General features: G+C 37.5%; 1 protein-coding gene across 6 annotated transcripts in view; it reads left to right on the top strand.

Annotated features, from left to right (window-relative positions):
* The first annotated feature begins 234 nt into the window (after positions 1 to 234).
* The window catches only part of MASTL (microtubule associated serine/threonine kinase like), a 35809-nt gene continuing 15796 nt past the window's right edge, over positions 235 to 20247 (top strand). For 4 of the 6 annotated variants that reach the window (XM_081059952.1, XM_081059954.1, XM_081059953.1 and 1 more), the window contains exons 1-6: positions 261 to 549; positions 3368 to 3505; positions 15877 to 16016; positions 16960 to 17048; positions 18257 to 18363; positions 18593 to 18743. In XM_081059952.1, coding sequence (XP_080916078.1) covers positions 364 to 549; positions 3368 to 3505; positions 15877 to 16016; positions 16960 to 17048; positions 18257 to 18363; positions 18593 to 18743 — 811 coding nt within the window. In that variant the 5' untranslated portion in view covers positions 261 to 363. Of the gene's footprint in view, positions 550 to 3367; positions 3506 to 15876; positions 16017 to 16959; positions 17049 to 18256; positions 18364 to 18592; positions 18744 to 20247 lie in introns of all 6 variants that reach the window. The other 2 variants (XM_081059957.1, XM_081059956.1) reach the window with 2 other exon arrangements.

The raw sequence follows: 20247 nt of genomic DNA on the forward strand, positions 1-20247 counted from the left end.
CCAGTCCCTCAATTCTGCTTCAAGCACCCATTGACCCTGGTTGGCCACCAGCTGTTGGTGGCAGGGCCCACCCCCGTCGTTACAGAGGAAGTGGGCGGTGGTCACTGCCCTCTAAGCGTCTGGTTGGTTGGAGGATTTCCCAGCGGCCCCGCCCTCACGCCCATAGGGTCCTTGGGCGTTTACGAAGGGCGGGTGACAGGGGCGGGGCTGCGCTGGGCTGGGTTTCGCCCGGGCATCGACGGGGTGACGTCACCGCCGGCGGGCGGCGTGGGCGGAGCTTTACTTTGAACCCAGTTGGTGGGAGTTGCGTCCGGACGCGAGATCTCGGCGGCTGCTGCAGGCTTCAATCTGGGCCGGCCTGCCATGGAGCCCCCCGCCCGGACGGAGAAGGAGAGTGGAAGAGGCGCGGCGTCAGGGGAGTGCATGAACAGGATCTCGGTGCCGAGGCCGCCCTCCATTGAGGAATTCACCATAGTGAAGCCCATTAGCCGCGGTGCCTTTGGGAAGGTGTATCTGGGGCAGAAAGGCAGCAAATTGTATGCGGTGAAGGTAAGAAATCACGGAGTAAAGCAAGGGAAGGAGTGCAGCCCTTCGGCTCTGCTTCCTGACGCCTGAATTGGGCAGGCCCCGGGGCCGCTGCTAGACGAGGTGGCCCGGCTTGCGGACGCCGCCCAGCCCCGCCGCTGCCTGCCCCTGCCCCCTGGGGGGTGACAGCGCGGCCGAGTCGGCTGTCCTTCCTCTGCCGCCGCCCGTCTCCGCACCGCCGGTGCTCAGGAGACGCGAGAACTTCCGAATCCTTCTTCCTGGTTTGGCCTTTACGAGGATGAACTTGGACACTTTTAAGTTTGAAAGTTATTTTCCAAGTTATGTTTTAATTCTATCAGTTTAATTTCTCTAACCTATACCACCACCAGATCTCATTGCACAACTTCATTTTTTTTTTCTCTTCAAACCTTTCATCATAAATCTAGAATGTGCTTCTATTTAAAGACTAAACTGAAATATGTTCTAAATCAGTCCTTCATCCTTGCAGCAGTAGTGTAGCATTCCAAAAGCATTCCGGAGATTTCAATGTGTTGAAGGCGTTCTGGCCACTCTTGCTTATCCGCTCCCATCGGTTCAGGTTACTCACTTTTCAGCAGTGAGTGAACGTGATCAAGGGAAGAAGCCAGCAGTCTGAGTAGCAAGAGACATTTTCAGCTTTTTGTGGAACGTTGCTCTGTGAATATATAACAAGAACCTCCAAATTGTATTTGCCTAACCTTGACCGACCTGCTCCAACTACCTGCCTAAACTCTGAACCTCCTGTATTCCCTCTCCACTTAATCACACCACCATCATCCCTGTCATTCAAACTAGAAACCAGTGTCATGGTAACTTCCCTCTACTTCATGTGTATATCCTATCTCTTAACGAGTCTTGTCATTTCTGTCTCATATTCATTATTGCCCCTTCCATTCCATTTCCAAGTCTGCCCAAGTAGAGCCCTTTATTTTCCTTCCTCCATTTGTTTGTTCATCCTTTCTTCCTTCCTTCCTCTTTCAAAGTACAATTAGGTTTTTTTAGTAGATTAAAGATTGGGTAACCATCACCGCAGTCCAATTTTAGATCATTTCCATCACCCCCAAAAGATCTCTCCTGCCCATCTGCCTCCCCCGTTTAACACCGCTACCCCAGGCAACCACCAATCTACTTTCTATCTCTATAGGTTTGTCTTTTCTGGACATTGCATACAAATGGAATTATACAATAATTCTTTCGCATCTGGCTTTGTTCACTTGACATGATGTTTTTGAGGTTCATTAGGCCTTCATTTCCGTACCTAATCTATTAGAATAGCCCCTTGGAATCACTGTTTTATTTTTTCATCCATTCCTTAGGCTGTGACACAAGCTAAAGTCCAAACTTCTTAGAAAAGCATTCACGCTGTAAGTTCTGGCTCTAAACTTCCACTGTATCTTCCACATATCCTGTGTTCTAGCCTCGCCAGACTATTGACTAGTCACTGAATGCTGTGTATTTTCTTGCATCTGGGCTATGTTTATGCTGGTTCCTCGTTGAGTGCTTTCTTCCACCCTTCTCTGCTCTTCTCCACCTATGTTATTTATGTAGTAGCGTTCATCTTAGCTCCCCTTCAAACTGTCCCTGACCTTTCAGACCCATCCCATTAAAATGAACTCTTCATTGCTTCATATGTTCCCAAGATGTTTGCCTTTACTTCTGCTGTACCTACTAATCAGTCATTACATTTCAGTTGTTGAAATAAAAACACCAATTCACTTACATACATATATATATATATATATATATATATACATATATATATAATATATGTTATATATTATATATATGGAGGGAGAGAGAGAGAATCCCTTTCTTTGTAGGATCTGGGCTACTGTGATGAGTAAACCTGCCCTCATACAGTTTCCAATCTAGTGGAATGCCAGGTGAAATCATGTTACATACAGGCTTTGTCAATTTCCCTCAGTTTTCTTGTGGAAAGGATGTTAGGCTGGAATTTACAGTGTATTCATGATTTTATTAAATACTCCAATGAATCTTTAGAAGAAATATGCCTTTTTTCCTTGTAGTCCTGAGAATCGGTCTCAGTGTTACTATTCAGTTTAGTGCTCCAACTTTAATGTAGATTACAGTTTTGCTTCTGTGCCAATTACCTAGAAACTCGAAAGGATTAGTTATTTTCTATAATACATCATTAGAGACTGTTAAGTTTCAGTAGTTTTAATCATTCTTAAAAATTTTTTTTGATAGGCAAACTTCCCACATTCTTCCTCTTTCTGATTCTATTCCCATCCATCAAAGTATCAAGTAAAATATATATTTATATTAGTCACTGTTTCTCTGTGCCTAGGTTCCTGCTTATCTGGGAGACGTTAGGAACATGACTATCTTTTGACTTTGCTATAAGAGTAGCAGAAAAGCATTATGCTAACTGAAATAAGTCAGTTGGAGAAAGACAAATACCATATGATCTCACTTATATGTAGAATCTAAAGAATTGAATAAATGGGCAAAGTAAACAGAAAAAAATAGCAGAAAAGAATGTTTTTTCTACTAAGATGTACAGCAATCAGGGAGCATTTGTTTACTTTTTCCATCTCATAAGGGAGGTGATACTTTTAACACTTGATTTCAAGATGAACAGCTCTCTGTTGAAGAAAGTTCTGTTTTTATTTTCATCATATTAGTTTTTCTGGCAGAGTGTCCTTATGGCACCATGAGGTCCAAATGGCATCTGTATGTTTTCTCTCTCTGGTTGTTTCATGATGGTAACTTTAAACCCTGAGAACACTTTGTAATAAAAAAAATTAAAAAAAAATGTCTATTGTCATGTTATCTACTATAGGTTGTCAAAAAAGCTGACATGATCAACAAAAATATGACTCATCAGGTACAAGCCGAGAGGGATGCACTGGCACTAAGCAAAAGTCCTTTCATTGTCCATTTGTACTATTCACTGCAGTCAGCAAACAATGTCTACTTGGTGAGTAAACAATTTTACATTTTTTTCTTCATTCAGCAATCACTGAACCCAGTGATTTAAGATGATTTAAGATGGGCTCAGAGTCTTGGGGTTTGAATTCCAGCTCTTGCACTTACTAGCTTTATGACCTTGGCCAAGTTACCTTACCTGTCCTATTAGTCAGGGTTGTTCAGAGAAAAAGAACTAATAGGGTACATATGTATGTGGGGGGAGGGGTGGTTATAGAGAGCGGGGGGTTTATATTCAGGAATTGCCCTACATGATTGTAGGAGCTGACCAGTCTGATATCTGCAGGGTAGGCTGGCAGGCTGTAAATCCAGGAAAGAGTTGGTGATGTAGCTCCAGTTCAAAAGCCGTGTAGAGGCAGAATTCCGTCTTCTTGGTGGGGGTGGAAGTAGAAGGGGGGTGGCTACTGTGGGGAGGACATCTCAATCTTAAGGCCTTCAACTGATTGGATCAGGCCAACAAATTAGAGAGGGTAATCATCTGTTACTCAAAGTCTATGTTAATGTCGTCTAAAAATACCTTTGCAGCAACGTTTAGATTGGTGTTTCACCAAACAATCTGAGTACCATGGCTTAGCCAACTTCACACATAATATTAACTATAGTCAGGCATCGTTCGTTTTGGTCAACATTGGACCACATATACCATGGTGGTCCCATACAGTTTTAATGGAGCTGAAAAAATTCCTATTGCTTAGTGACCTCGTAACATTGTAGTGCAATGTATTACTCACATGCTTGTGCTACTGGCATAGCACTGTACTCCCTGTCATGTAAAAGTATAGCACAGGCAATTAGGTACAGTACGATATAATACTTGATAATGATAATAAACAACTATGTTAGTGGTTTATGTATTTGCTATGCTGTACTTGTTATCATTATGTTAGAGTGTACTCTTTCTACTTACGAAAACATGTTTGCGGTAAAACAGCATGCTGTGTTATACTGGCAGCACTCATACACATCTCACGTTTACCACATCTCTTGATTGCATCATTTTCTCTTTTGCTTCATTTAAGCTCTGCGGTTTTGTATGCTAACATGCTGTGTAGGCTTGCAGCCTAGGAGCAGTAGGCTATCCCACATAGCTAGGTGTGTAGTAGGCTGGAGCATCTAAGTTTGTGTAAGTGCACGCTATGATGTTTGCACAACCACAAATCACCTAATGATGCATTTCTCAGAGTGCATTCCCATCAGCAAATGGCACATGATTGTATTACACCTCAACTTCCTTGTCTGCAAAATAACATATCATGTTTCCCCAAAAATAAGACCTTGCCAGACAATCAGCTCTAATGCATCTTTTGGAGCAAAAATGAATATAAGACCCAGTATTATATTATATTATATTGTATTATATTGTATTATATTATATAAGACTGGGTCTTATAAGAAAATAAGATTGGATCTTATATTAATTTTTGCTCCAAAAGACACATTAGACCTGATTGTCTGGCTAGGTCTTATTTTCGGGGAAACACGGTAATAATATTATCTACCACAAAGGTTATTATGAAGTTTCAGTAGCTTAATATAAAGCATGCAGAATAGTGTCTGGCAAATAGTGTTAAAAATATTTGGTAAGAAAAGGACATACTTGTATAATAGAAATATGCAAAAAGTGATTGTGGTTTAAAAGGTTGTGTTGATGCAAAAGTGATTGTGGTTTAAAAGGTTAAAAATAATTGCAAAACAGCAATTACTTTTGTGCCAACCTAATATATAAGGTTTGATGTATAATAAGGAAAGATATTAGGAAGTGATGGACGTTGGGTGTGTGGACTTTGAGAAGTACTTGCTGTTCATTTAAAGCAGCAGCTTTCACTCTGTAAATTCTAATGAGGAATTACAGGGGACTGGCAGGAAGAGGTGAGAATGGAAGGTAATTTGACTACAAATTCTAGAGATTTTTCTGACTTCAGAGATGATCTGTGCATTAAATGCTTGGTAACTCCGGTAGCTTGTTTAGTATGTACAAGTGGTATCTGTGAATGGATGGGTTTTAGGATGTACTAGGTTTTAGACCTGGGATTTATGTGTTCATCAACAGAAGATTCATTCGTTTCATGATTTCATTGCCTTCAAGAGTGAAAGCCGTTTATCCTTGATACGCTAAAGATTTGTTGCAACTCTGTAAAACATATGAAAGGTTGGACAATTAAATTCACAAACTTTCCACGTACATTTACATGGCAGAAAGTTTGTGAACTTAATTGTCCAATATTTCATAATTGCACCGCACATCAACTTTTTACTATACCAGAAGCCTGAGATTGAACGTGACATACAGCTTCAAGCTATAGACCTGAAAATTCAGGATAGGTTATAAAAATAGAATCTAATGTAAAACTCTTTTGGTACCTGATGGTTAAATCCATTTCTAATCTTTCAGTAAATCTGTGAGTATATTTAGACTGATGGTAAATATGGTTGCAAAGATTTAATGGAAAAGTCAAAGAATTTTAAAAAGTGAAAAGTTTATTTAGAACAGTGTTGAGCACCTTTTTTGCGTTAGGACTAATTCAGGAAAAATAAAAGTTTTTTACAAACCACAGTTGTTTAATGAATGCATGAAAGGTGATCATATTGTAAATACTATTCTTCTACCTGTTTTTTCCACTTAGTGGTGACCTCATCCTTTTCAATGACTACATAGAATTAGATAGATTTATATATGAATTACATAATTTCTTTAACAAATGTCCTGTTGCTGAGTTGGTTTAGGGTTGTTTTTTTTTTTAACTGTTTGGGTTTTCTTTTTACTATTGTAAACAACACTCCAAAGAATACCTTAGCATGAATTGCAGTTATCTACTGGTAGTTGTAATGAACTTCTCTGTGGAACATAAGACCTGGTAATATTGGGGGACGAGGGAAGATTTTGGAGTAAAGATAACAAATTTGTATTGGAATTCATGCTCAGAGCAAGATTAAAGACAGCCCCTCAGGAGACCCCTAGGTTCTAAGAAAGCATGAGTCGGGGGTTTCCTTTTTAGGATGATTCACTTCTTCAGTCAAAAATAATATATAGTAGCTGTAAGAAGGTGAAAACCAAATACTGTAAGAATAATGACTTTCCATCTTTTAAGCCAATGGTTGGCAAACTCATGACCCATGGGCCAAACCTGACATACTCTTTCTGTACAGCCTGTGAGCTAAGAATATTTTTACATTTTTATTTTATATTTTTAAGATTTTTATTGAAAAATATAGCTAACACACAACACTGTATCAGTTTCAGAGGTACACCATAGTTGTTCAACCTTTATATACCTAAAGAAGTGATCACCCTGTCCTACAAAGTCATGTCTGTAGTGCCCTGACTTTGGACGCGTAAGAATTGGAGGCACAGAAATGTGGACTTGAGAAGTCTGGAGCCAGCTTGCTTCCGGCAGGCTCCAGACCAACAGAAAAAAAGAAAAAGTGATCACCATGAGTCCAGCAACCGTCTGACACTGTACCACGCTATCACAATATTACTGACTGTATTCTCCATGCTGTATGTTACATCCCATGACTTACTATTTTTATACCTGGAACTTAGAAACTTTTACTCCCCTTTCTGAATTTTTCAATTGCAGTTAGCATTCAATATTATTTTATATTAATTTTAGGTGTACAGCAGAGTGGTTAGATATTTGTATAATTTAAGGAGTGATCCCCCTGACTAGTCTAGTCCCCACCTGGCACTATACATAGCTATTACCATACCGAGACTGTATTACCTATGCTTTACTTTAAATCCCATGGCTAGTTTGTAACTGCCAATTTGTACTTCTTAATCCCTTCACTTTTTAAAAATTTTGTTGGGGAATATTGGGGAACAGTGTGTTTCTCCAGGGCCAATCAGCTCCAAGTAGTCCTTCAATCTAGTTGTGTAGGGCGCAGCTCAGCTCCAAGGCCAGTCGCTATTGTCAATCTTTAGTTGTAGGGGGCACAGCCCACCATCCCATGAGGGAATTGAACCAGCAACCTGGTTGAGAGCTTGCGCTCTAACCAACTGAGCCATCCGACCGCTCCTCTGGAAGCTCAGAGGCAGCTCATTGTCTTCAATCTAGTTGTGGAGGGCGCAGCTCACTGGCCCATCGGGAACCGAACCGGCAACCCTGTTGTTCAGAGCCTGCGCTCCAGCCAACTGAGCCATTCGCCCACTCATCCCTCCACCATTTTTTACCCTGTTCCTTAACTTTCCTATCTATCACCCTGATAAATCAGACACCATACATAGTTATTGCAATATTATTGATTATATTACTTGTGCTATATCCTACATACCCATGACTGCTTTGTTACAACCAATTTGTACTTCTTAATACCTTCCCCTTTTTTACTCACCCACTCAATCCCCCTCCCATCTGGCAACCATCAAAATGTTCTCTGTATCTATGAGCGTGTATCTGTTTTGTTTGTTTGTTTATTTTGTTCTTTAGATTCCACATATAAGCAAAGAAATCACATTGTCTCTGTGTCTTTCTCTGTCTGACACTCCACTTAGCACAATACCCTCCAGGTCCATCCATGGTGCCACAGATGGAGAGAACCCCTTCCCTTCCCTGGCCGAGCAATATTCCATTGTATATATGAACCACCTTCTCTTTATCCATTCTTCCGTTGATGGATACCCAGGTTGCCTCCACATCTTGGCTATTTTAAATAATACCACAGTGAACATATGGATGCAAACATCCCCTCAAAGTAGAATTTTGGGTTTCTTCTGATAAATACCTTAGAAGTGAGAGTACTGGCTCCTTCTTTGTCTCTTGTTATAGCCTTTGTTTTAAAGTCAATTTTGTCTGGTAAAATATTGCTATCCCAGGTTTTTTGTTTGTTTGTTTTTTATCTATTTCCATTTCCATGAGATAACTTTTTCCATCCCTTTACTTTCAGTCTGTGTGTTTCGTTCAATCTGAAGTGAGTCTCTTGTAGGCAGCATATGTAAGAGTTTTGTTTTTTTATCCATTCAGAAACCCTATGTTTTTAGCATTTAACGCATTTACATTGAAAGTAATTGTTGATAGATACGTAGTTATTGGCATTTTATTATTCATATTTTTGAACTTTTTTTTTCATCTTAAAGAAGTCCCTCTAACATTCCTTGTAATACTGGTTTGGTGGTGATAAACTCCTTTAGCTTTTTCTTGTCTAGAAAGTTCTCTATCTGTCCTTTAATTTTAAATGATAGCTTTGCTCCGTAGAATAATCATGGTTGTAAACTTTATTTTTCATCACTTTGAATATTTTCTGCCAGTCCCTTCTGGCCTGCAACATTTCTGTTGAGAAATCAGCTGAAGTCTTATGGGGGCTCCCTTATAAGTTACTAGTTGCCTTTCTCTTGCTGCATTTAGGATGCTCTCTTTGTCTTTAACCTTTGCCATTTTAATTTTAAGGTGTCTTGGTGTGGGCCTCTTTGGGTACATCTTGTTCAGGACTCTGTTCATTTTTTGGGCTTGTATGTCTATTTCCTTCACCAGGTTAGAAAAGTTTTCAGTCATTATTTCTTCAAATAGGGTTTCAATCCCTTGCTTTCTCTCCTGGTACCTCTATGATGTGAATGTTGTTTTGCTTGATGTTGTCCCAGTGGTTTCTTAAACTATCCTCATTTTCTAAAATTCTTTTTTCTTTTTGTTGTTGTGATAGGGTGTTTCTGCTATCTTTCTTCTAAATTGCTGATTCGATCCTCTGCTTCATCTACTCTGCTGGTGATTCCTTCTCGTGCATTCTTTATTTTAGTTATTGTATTCTTCCCTTCTAACTGGTTCTTTTTTATGGTTTCTATCTCTTTTTTTATGCTTGCTATCTCTTTGTTGAAGTTCTCACTAAGTTTCATGAGCATCCTTATAACCAGTGTCTTGAACACTTGCCTGCATTTCATTCAGTTCTTTTTCTAGAGTTTTCTCCTGTTCTTGCACTTGGGATGTATTTCTTTGTTTTGTCATGTTGGCTGCCTCTCTCTGTTTCTTACTATATATTAGGTAGATCTGCTGCATCCCCGAGTCTTGCAGGTGGCCTAATGTAGTAGATGCCCTGTGGCGTCCAGTGGCAGTCTCCTGGTCACCTGAGCTGAGTGCTCCAGGAGTGTCTTTGTGTGGGTTGTGTGTGTCCTGTTATATTTGAGCCTAGATTACTATTGGCACATCTGTGGTGGGATTGACCCTCAAGCCGACTGGCTGTGGGGTTTGGCCACATCCACAGCTTAGGCTGTTGTGGAGGGCTTACTCCATGGAGCAGAATTTGCCCCAGCAGGCTCTGGTGCCTGTAGAGACCTCCCTTTGGGCTTGCCACCTTTGGGGCTAATTGGTGCTCTGCTGTGGTCTGAAGCCAATCTCCAAGTATGTTGGTTCTGGGGCCTCTTTGGATGGGCTTCAGTGCAGGCCCAGGTCAGCCACTGCCTGTGACCAGCTGGGGACTACCTAGTAGGGGCTACAAAGTGATCCACAATTGTTCGCTGCCTGTGCTACCGTGTTTCCCCAAAAATAAGCCCCACTTAAGATCATCATCAGGACGGACGCATTTAGTATGTTATGATGATGTTCCAGAAGAAGATGACATGACTGTATTTGAATAAATGTAGATTGTGGTACATGAAAAAATAAGACGTCCCCTGAAAATATGCCCTAATGTGTCTTTTGGAGCAAAAATCAATATAAGACCTGGTCTTATTTTTTGGGAAACAGTGGAGTCATGTGGGAGAGGCCACATTGTATATACATAGTAGTTCATGGGATAGGGCAAGCATAGCATTTATATACTTCGCCATCTTGGATAATATCACTACATGTGGTCTGATTGATCAAGAAAAAGAGGTGGACAGTCACATCTTACTGTAACTTCCCTATTGGGTTTATAATCTATCCACAAGATAAACAAACTCGCTGGTTTTCTATCTTAGATAGTTTTTACATTTTTAAAATTTTAGAAAATGAAAAGAAGAATAGTATTTTGTGATACATGAAAATTATATAAAATTTATATTTCAGTGAATAAGTAAAATTTTATTGGAATACAGCCAGCTTCTTTTGTTTACATATTACCTATGGCTGCTGTCATGTTGCAACACAGACCTGAACAAACAAAGCCTAAAACATTTACTATCTGGCTGTTTACAGAAAAAAGAGGGAAACATTATGGTGTGTCATTTTCAAAGAAAGTAGGGAACAACTTGACCTTTTAATTCTTCCTCGGGCTCTCTGACGCCTTTAGCACATACTGTTTCATATGCAGTGTGTGTGCCTTCCCCAATGCCATGACTGGCTGTGGCATCAGTCGTGACAGCCATGTGGCAGCCAGGGGGTTCCACAACCCTAGTCTAACAATGTTGGTTGAAGGGCTTGGTCATCTTGCTAAAGTTGGTAGATTTTTTTTTTCAATGCTGTGTCCTAGAATTGGTGGAATAGGTAGACAGCTGTATTTTTTCTTTCCTATTCCTGGAATTAGATAAAGGACCATATCTTGTCTACTAACTTCATCACTGGCTTAGATCTTTGACACTCAAAATACGGTCCATAGACAAACAATGTCAGCAGCATCGGGCAACTTATTAGACATGCAGACTCTCAAGCCCCACTCCAAATCTACTGAATCAGAGTCTGACTTTTAACAAGATCCCCAGGCACATTAAAGTGTGAAAGGTCCTGGGTTAGGCAAAACAAAAGTTTCCTAGAAATGGGAAGTTACTCTGAGACAGAGATAAGGTATGACTGAACTTAGCCACAGTAATACACAATAATTGACTACTACGTATATGCCAGGTACTATACTAGGTATATGAAACATAAAAATGAAAATGTTTATTATGAAAACATTCAGACATACACAGAAATCAAAAGATCATTATAATGAACGCAGTCAACCTTTCATGTAATGGTTTTGGCATCCTTTGATTCATTGCCTGGATTTATTATTAAGGCTTGCAAAATGATAATGTTTACATTTTTATTATTCGTTTAGCTTTTATTAGCTGGAATTCTTCTATAAAGAACTTTCCCTTATCATCTAATTCATTATTCTGGAAAACAGCTTGTATGAGGAAGACAGAATAAATGCTTGATTCTTTTCCTTTTATCACCCGTTTTCAGAAGAGCAACCTGAAAATGTTTATAGGTTTATTTTTAGTTTTTTAAGTATCATTATGAATTCATGGAATTTTATAGATTTTATGTGTTTTAGTTCACTGTAGTCCTTATTTTCTATGTTCGAATTGTCCCATCTTTAGTGAGCAGTAGCCCCTTTGGCTAATTTGTCTGTTTGTACTATCCTAGTATTCTGAGAGCATTCTTGCTTTCTGGTATGACAAGATGCTTAAGGCTCATTTTGTAAGTGTCCTGTAGTAGACCTGAGGGAGGTAGTCTAGCTCCTTTTATTGGGAAATAGTGTTTAGAGACCACAATGTAGGTGGTAGTGAGCAGTAATGCTCATTGTCACTAGGTTGTCATTCCGTTTAGGCTTTTTGTGTGGACAGACAAGGAAACACGTAGTTTTATAGAAACAGAAAAATGTATACAGCTATTTCCAATTTAATGGAAGATATAGAATTGTTACTTAACATCTTTGAAAAAATATATAAACTATAAAAATTTTTGGAGAGAGTATTTAGATACTTTTACCCTAAGAATCTGGGATCCTGCTAACATTAACAGACTCACTTCTTCACTTTTACTTCCAATATATGTATATCTAATATTTTGAAAATGACAATTTCAGTATTGTTTTACTTACACTAAAACAATTGGATTCAAAATTAATTCAAAATGGATCAAAGACTTAAGCATAAGACCTGACACAATAAACTGCATTGAAGAAAACATAGGTACTAAACTTATGGATCTTGGGTTCAAAGAGCATTTTATGAATTTGACTCCAAAGGCAATGGAAGTAAAAACTAAAATAAACAAATGGGATTATATGAAACTGAAAAGCTTCTGCACAGCAAAAGAAACTATTGACAAAATAATGAGGCAACCAACTGAATGGGAGAAGATTTTCGCAAACAGTTCCTCTGATAAGGGGCTAATATCCAAAATATACAAGGAACTCATGAAACTCAACAACAAAAAAACAAACAACCCAATTGAAAAATGGACAGAGGACCTGAAGAGACATTTCTCCAAAGAGGATATACAAATGGCAAATAGACATATGAAAAAATGCTCAACATCGCTAATCATCAGAGAAATGCAAATGAAAACCACAATGAGATATCACCTCACCCCAGTCAGAATGGCTTTCATCAACAAAACAAATAGTAACAAGTGTTGGAGAGGCTGTGGAGAAAAAGGAACTCTCATACACTGTTGGTGGGAATGCAGACTGGTGCAGCCGCTATGGAAGGCAGTGTGGAGGTTCCTCAAGAAATTACGAATAGAATTACCATATGACCCAGCAATCGCTCTCCTGGGTATCTACCCCAAAAATATAAAAGCATTTCTCTATAGAGACACGTGTACGCCAATGTTCATTGCAGCTTTGTTTACGGTGGCCAAGACATGGAAACAACCAAAATGTCCTTCGATAGATGAATGGATAAAGAAGTTGTGGTACATATACACAATGGAATACTATTCGGCGTTAAGGAAAGATGATATAGGAACATTTGTGACAACATGGATGGATCTCGAGAGAATAATGCTAAGTGAAACAAGTCAGACAGAAAAAGCAGAGAACCCTATGATTTCACTGATATGTGGTATATAAACCAAAAAGAACAAGACAAACAAATGAGAAACAAAAACTCATAGACACAGACAATAATTTAGTGGTTACCAGAGGGTAAGGGGGTGGGGGGTGGGAAAAAAAAAAAAAAAAAAAAAAACAATTGGATTCAATTTAGGATTCTTTTGCTGTTCTTTTTGTCTTTGGGAGGTACTGTCAAGATCTGTTTTTTGACGTTACTTGAAATAATTCTTTGTGTGGTTATGCAACTTGATATAACACTAGGTTCATTTATTCCCTTTTCATATCAGAGATTTCTACTTCAAAGGGGAATCTATAAAAGTATTAGAGGAAAACTGACATGAATATTTTTATAATCATAAAATAGTGCAGGACTTACTAAGTACAAGATAAAACTTACTTAAAATTTTAAGACATGTGACACAAAATACCATATACAGAGTCAAACAACATGTTTGGAGAAAATATTTATTGTCCAGAAGACAGACAAAGGGCTAATTTTACTAATATGTTGTGGGGACAGAGCCCCAGAGAGCAGTTTCCAGGCTCTCGGCCTCACGTGGAAAGGTGCTGGCTCAGGTAGTAGATGGCCATCAGCTGTTACCGGTTAGCCATTGGCCACTGACATAACTGCCACAGCTGAGCTAGCAGTAGGGTGGCGTAGTGACGTGGCATGGTGGAGTGTGGATTACGGATTGCAGAGAGGTGCATTGCAGTTAGCAAGGGGTTGGTTGGTAGGCAGAGACAAGTGGACGGCGAGTTGCAGGTCGTGTGGCTCCTGCCTCCTGTGTCTCCAACCCAGCCGCCAGCGAGAATATAGTGATATGACTCCCCTATCTATGGCTCCGTGGGTGTTCCTTTTTGGCCTCTCCATGTCCTGCATTACTATGGGGGGAGTGGGACCAGAGACCCCGCATGCCATCCCATGTGACATATGTAAACAGAGTTTATAAGTCAGTAAGAAAGGATAAATACCCCACTAGAAAGTGGGCAAAGAATAGAAGTGGTTCACAGAAGAAATATGAAAGGACAAAAACAATGTGTAAAGATGTCAAATCTCTCTAAAAGTGAAGAACGTAAACATTTAAATATGTCCAGCTTTCTTCCTTAGGTTGACAAAAATAAAAAGGATTGATAATCATTGTTAATGAGGGCATAACATATTAGGTTGGTGCAAAAGTAATTGCAGTTTTTGCAATTACTTTCAACCTTTTAAACCACGATTACTTTTTGTACCAACCTAATAGTAATTCTCATCATGAGCTTAACTACAGTATCTGTTTATTTCCCTACTACTGAATTATAAACTCTTTAAATGCAGTGACTACATTTTATTTATGCTTATGTTCCCAGTATTAGCACAGTACATAGCACAGATTTTGTGCATAAGAAATGTTAATGATTGATCGCATCAACAAATATTGACTAACCTCTTTGTACCAGGGAAACTGCTAAAGAGAAAAGAAATGGCTTTGTTTTATTATGGTCTTAGTAGACAGTATTGTATAGCTTAAAACTATAGAAAATTTTGAGACTAATGACTAGTACATGTAGAAGGAATAATAGACCGTAGCAATAATGGAATCATCTGTAGTTACGTGATGCTAAAATCATTGATTGAAACAGTTTGTTGGGAAACAGGTTATTTACATAGTTTCAAAATATCTTCCCCAGAGTGTGTATTAAGTATGGGTTGGGGGAGGGAGAGTTCTTGAATGGAGGAATCTGAAAGTAACCACTTTACCTAAGTGATCGAAGCGAGTATCACTATCACGAGTATCACGAGTAATGGAACACGTTGATGTCAGTTAAGTGTCTCGTGTGCTGGGAGTCACTGACGAGGCCTCAGTATTGCTAATGTGGTTTTCCTGCCCAAAGTGCGTAACCTGAATCAAATCATGAAGAAATAATCAGATGCCACTCCCCCCTAAAAAATGCTAAAAACTGTTTCAGATTAAAGGATACTAAAGAAACATGACAATTCAGTTCTGGGCGTGAACCTGTCTTGACCGTGGGAGATGAGGAGAGATGGTACCAGGGACAATATTGAGATGAGAGAAATTTGAAGATGAACTATACATTAGAGAATCGCATGATGTTAGTGTTAAATTCCCTGAATTATGTCATGCCGTAGTTATGTGAGAACGTCCTTCTTGGGAGATACATGATGAAGATTTGAGTGGTGACGGGTTATGATCTCTTCAACTTTATTCTTGAATTATTTAGCAAAAAAATTAAAAGTTATACATTGATATCAGTTGCTAATGTTGCCATATAGTTTTTTAAAAAATTAAACTGTTTAGTCTGAACAAAAATGCATGCATAGGAGATATTAATATTTATGTTAATGATTAACATAAATATTTATTTTATATGTGGAAAGGAAGGAAAGCAAATGTAACAAAGTGCTAACAATGAGTGAATCTAGATGAAGAGTATATGGGAAATCATTCTGTTTTTCTTACACCTTTTCTGTAAGTCTGAATTTTTGTTCAGATGAAAGTTTAATTCATATTGAAAAATCTGTAGGGCAACATGACTAAACCTGGTATTAATGGGTACTGAGTGGTACCAAGAAAATGTGTTTTGTACAGAACCATGCTAAAATATATACAGTTGTGATGCTCAAATTATATATATTTTAATGAAATCATATTGTTTTTATTTTACAATGTTTATGTTCCTTTTTGATAGGTAATGGAATATCTTATTGGTGGAGATGTCAAGTCTCTCCTACATATATATGGTTATTTTGATGAAGAGATGGCTGTGAAATACATTTCTGAAGTAGCATTGGCTCTAGACTACCTTCATAGACATGGAATTATCCACAGGTAAAGACTGACTTTTCTCCAGACTATTAAACACAGATCATCAAATTATGTATTAAATATTTGTATAACCCCTTCCCCATCTATCCAGGTTATCTAAAGTTTAGTACTGACTTGTGTGAATTTACAAATTCCATCAACTTTAATTTTCGTATCCTGTGTTGTTTTAATACCATGTTTCCCCTAAAATAAGATGTAGCCGGACCATCAGTTCTAATGCATCTTTTGGAGCAAAAATTAATGTAAGACCCAGAATTATATTGTATTATGTTATAGTATAGCATATTATAAAGACACAGTATAATATAATATAATGTAATGTAATATAATATAATACCCAGTCTTATATTAACATAAGACCAGGTCTTCTATTCATTTTTGCTCCAAAAGACACATTAGAGCTGATGGTCCGGCTAGGTCTTATTTTCGGGGAAACACACTATGTTGCTTTGATCATGAGTATACACCATTTTATTGTGAAGAATATTGAATCCTTTTTCCACTCCTTTACCATCATACAAAAGTATTATATTTTGTAATCCCAGCTGATTTACAATGTTTTGCTCTGTACAAAGAGAGTCAGGTTAAGTGGCTCTGCTCTATGAAGGCTTAATCTTAACCTCCTTAAAAGAGGCCAATAGGATTTTTACCTGGCTTGAGGTTTGTTTTAGCTAACAAGGTTTGTTTCTTTTAATGGAATATCTAATGAATAATGTGAAAGATAATCATTAAATCAGTTAACTTTCTTGTAGATTCAGACATACAGAAGATGGTTTGTTTTTTAGAGTTGTGTTTTGCAATTTCAAAGCCACCAATGAGGGCCTTATTTTAGAGAAAATAAATAGTGTTTGATTCTTCTGTAGCTTTCTCTGTTTTTCACCAGGTAATTCTAACAGCAACACTAGCTCTTTATTAGTTATCTGCTATTTATCTTTTGTATGTGCAGGGATTTGAAACCAGACAATATGCTTATTTCTAATGAAGGTCATATTAAACTAACAGATTTTGGCCTTTCCAAGGTTACTTTGAATAGAGGTAAGAAAAATAACAAGTAAGTACCTTTTTAAAAATCCAACAAATTTTAGACACTACATTTTATTAACCTATACTGTTTTCTTTGTCAGTTTATGTGGAATAAAATTAGGTGATTATTTGTTCCAAAATAGACCAGAAAGGTATAATTGTATCTTTTCGTTTAATTAAAAATGTAAAAGTGGGTATAATTATTTTTAAATCCTCAAAGTTCCTTGAAGATCTTTGGCTCTGCAAAGAGGATTTACAATTTCTGTTCTTTTGACTTTTTATCCCTACTGAAACTGTCTGACCAAGAAAACATCAGTAAATAACTAAAATAACTACAAACTAAAAATGACTAAATTAATTGTAAACAATTAATACCTAAAGAACTTATTCAAATATACATGACCACCGCCAAGACCTTGGTAAACAAGGGGCGAAGAAAATGAACGCACAGTTCACACAGACACGGGAGTATATTAAATTCCATAGTAGCAATGAAATAGATTCTAATTTAAAAAATGAATGAATCATTTTACACTATTAAGCTAGCAAAAAATAACTTATTGGTTCATCAGTATAAGGTAGAAATGAAATTTGTTAAGTTCAAACCTTCAGTTTATCTTTTAAAAAATCTTGTATCACAGAGTATTACTTCTCTTACCAGTTTTGATCTCTAAAGAAAATAGCACAATATTATGTGTGAATGTTGAATTATTTACAGTGTTATATACTGAAACCTGATAAAAATCTGTGCCAGTTTCTATCTTGACCTACACTTGCACATGTCAGTTAACATGAAGGGTTCATAATTTGTATTAGTTCCTTACATAGATTCTGATATTGAAATTTAATTTATATTTCTACTATAGTGATTCCTTTCTGAGTTTTTCTCACTACCTCATTTTCTAATATTTGATTTACCAATAATTATTTTGTTGCCAGTTAGATAACATTCTTGTTTAGGGACTGTGCTCCCTAAAGAAGCTAAGACTTCGGGTCATTACACTGTGTTCTATTCGTCCCAGAGCAGGACTCTGTTTTATCAGACTTTAATGATTTTAATCAGTTGCTTAGTTTGATATGTTTACTCTATGGCATCTGGCTTTCCTGGGTATATTTGTGTTGCACAAGCCTATTTGTAGGTAATTTAATAATGTGGAAGGAGGAGCAAAGATCAGAACAGATGATTAGAGAATGTCATATACTTTTCATTCCGTACGTAGATATCAACATGATGGATATCCTTACGACACCTTCAATGGCTAAACCTACACAAGATTATTCAAGAACCCCGGGACAAGTATTATCTCTCATCAGTTCTTTGGGATTTGTAAGTACTTGATAAGAAAAAACTCTCATAACATGCCGTTTCATGATTACCATTTAAATTTTTAAATCTTTTTTTTTTTTTTAATAAATGATCAAAATGAATTTAAATATCAAGCATGTTGAGTTACTTCACTAGTTTCTCTGCTTAGGTGGTATAACCATTTACACACTTACGTGGTGTTTTTGTGAAGATGAATGTCAGCATGTGTATTTGTTTTTCTCTTTAATAGCATCCATCAGTTGCAGAAAAAAATCAAGACTCTGCAAATACCCTTTTCACCCATGTATCAGAAACATCACAGCTTTCTCAAGGACTAACTTGTTCTATGTCTATAGATGAAAAAGATGCTACTCCTTATTCTAGCAAACTACTACAATCATGTGAGTATAAAAGAAAAGGTAGTTTATTTCTACCATCGTTGTAATAATTTTAAAATGGAAATATTCGAACAGTCTGTGGCATTCCTGTATTTCATTATGTAGAAGCCATTTCTGATAGGGGTTGTTGCAGATCTTTATGTCAACAGAACAAAACAACTAATGACATCTTCTTCAATTAGCTATATTATGAGGATGATCATTGGGTAGATGTACTATATTGGATCTGTGGAAATCTCATATAGAGAAGATGTAGTACCTGTAGTACCTGTAAAATTATTTCCAAAAGATTTTGAACTAAAATAGTCAAAGTAAAGATATAAACTAGCTCACAATAAAAGACAAAAAAAGTCAAGTAGTAGAAGAGGAGAGCTGGACATTTGTATGGCACTTAACTTCACCCTTTATAACTTAGCAACCGTGGACAATGTAGTTTTCTGCACTCATGTTCTTCATCTTGGGAATGTGAATAATGATGCTTTGAAGTGGTAATCAGTGTTAGTTGTTCTCGTAGATGTTACCTCACTTTGAATTCGGTTCTCAACAAATCTGTACACATCTAGACATTACATATGAGGTCAGACAATTAAGTTCGCAAACTCATCCTAGGAAAAGTGTTACATACCTCGTTGCTGAGTATCACTACAGTCACCTTCGAAGTGCTCCCCTTGGGAAGCTATGTACCGACACCAGCACCTTGTATACCCTTCAAAGCCATTTTGGAACTCTTTCTGGAATGGCCATCAGAGCTATCATTGTATTACCCTTGATGTCCTGAATGTCATCAAAATATCTTCCTTTCAATATTTCCTTTATCTTTGGGTAAAGAAATAAGTCATTGGGGGCCACGTCAGGTGAGTAAGGAAGGTGTTCCAATACAGTTATTTGTTTACTGGCTAAAACTCCCTCACAGACAGTGCCGTGTGAGCTGGTGCATTGTCGTGATGCAAGAGCCATGAATTGTTGGCAAAAAGTTTAGGTCGTCTAACTTTTTCATGTAGCCCTTTCAGCACTTCCAAATAGTCAACTTGGTTAACTGTTTGTCCAGTTAGTACAAATTCATAATGAATAATTCCTTTGATATCAAGAAAAGGTTAGCACATCGTTGCAACAAGTTCACAAACTTAATTGTCCAACCCCCTCATATATGTGTGTGTGTGTATACATATATATGTGTATATATATATGTGTGTGTGTACATATGTATGTGTGTATATATATATATATAAATGCCTTCTCTTTACAAATGAGAAAACTAATATTTGAAAATGTTTAGTTGCATACTAGTGAATGGGTAAGCCAAATCCTGATTGCATATACAGTTGTCTCTCCCTTTACCCTTTCCTCCATATTCAATGAATCGTGTTTCTTCTATCAAAATCCACTCTGAAAAATCAAAATGGCTGAATTTTATATATACATATATGGCTCTGATTACAGAAACTGTTAATGTATAGAATGTGCAGATATTACTTTATAGCCTTATTCTTAAGGAAAAATAATTGCA

The sequence above is a fragment of the Rhinolophus hipposideros genome, assembly GCF_964194185.1.
Source record: "Rhinolophus hipposideros genome assembly, chromosome: 1".
Classification (NCBI taxonomy): Eukaryota; Metazoa; Chordata; class Mammalia; order Chiroptera; family Rhinolophidae; genus Rhinolophus; species Rhinolophus hipposideros.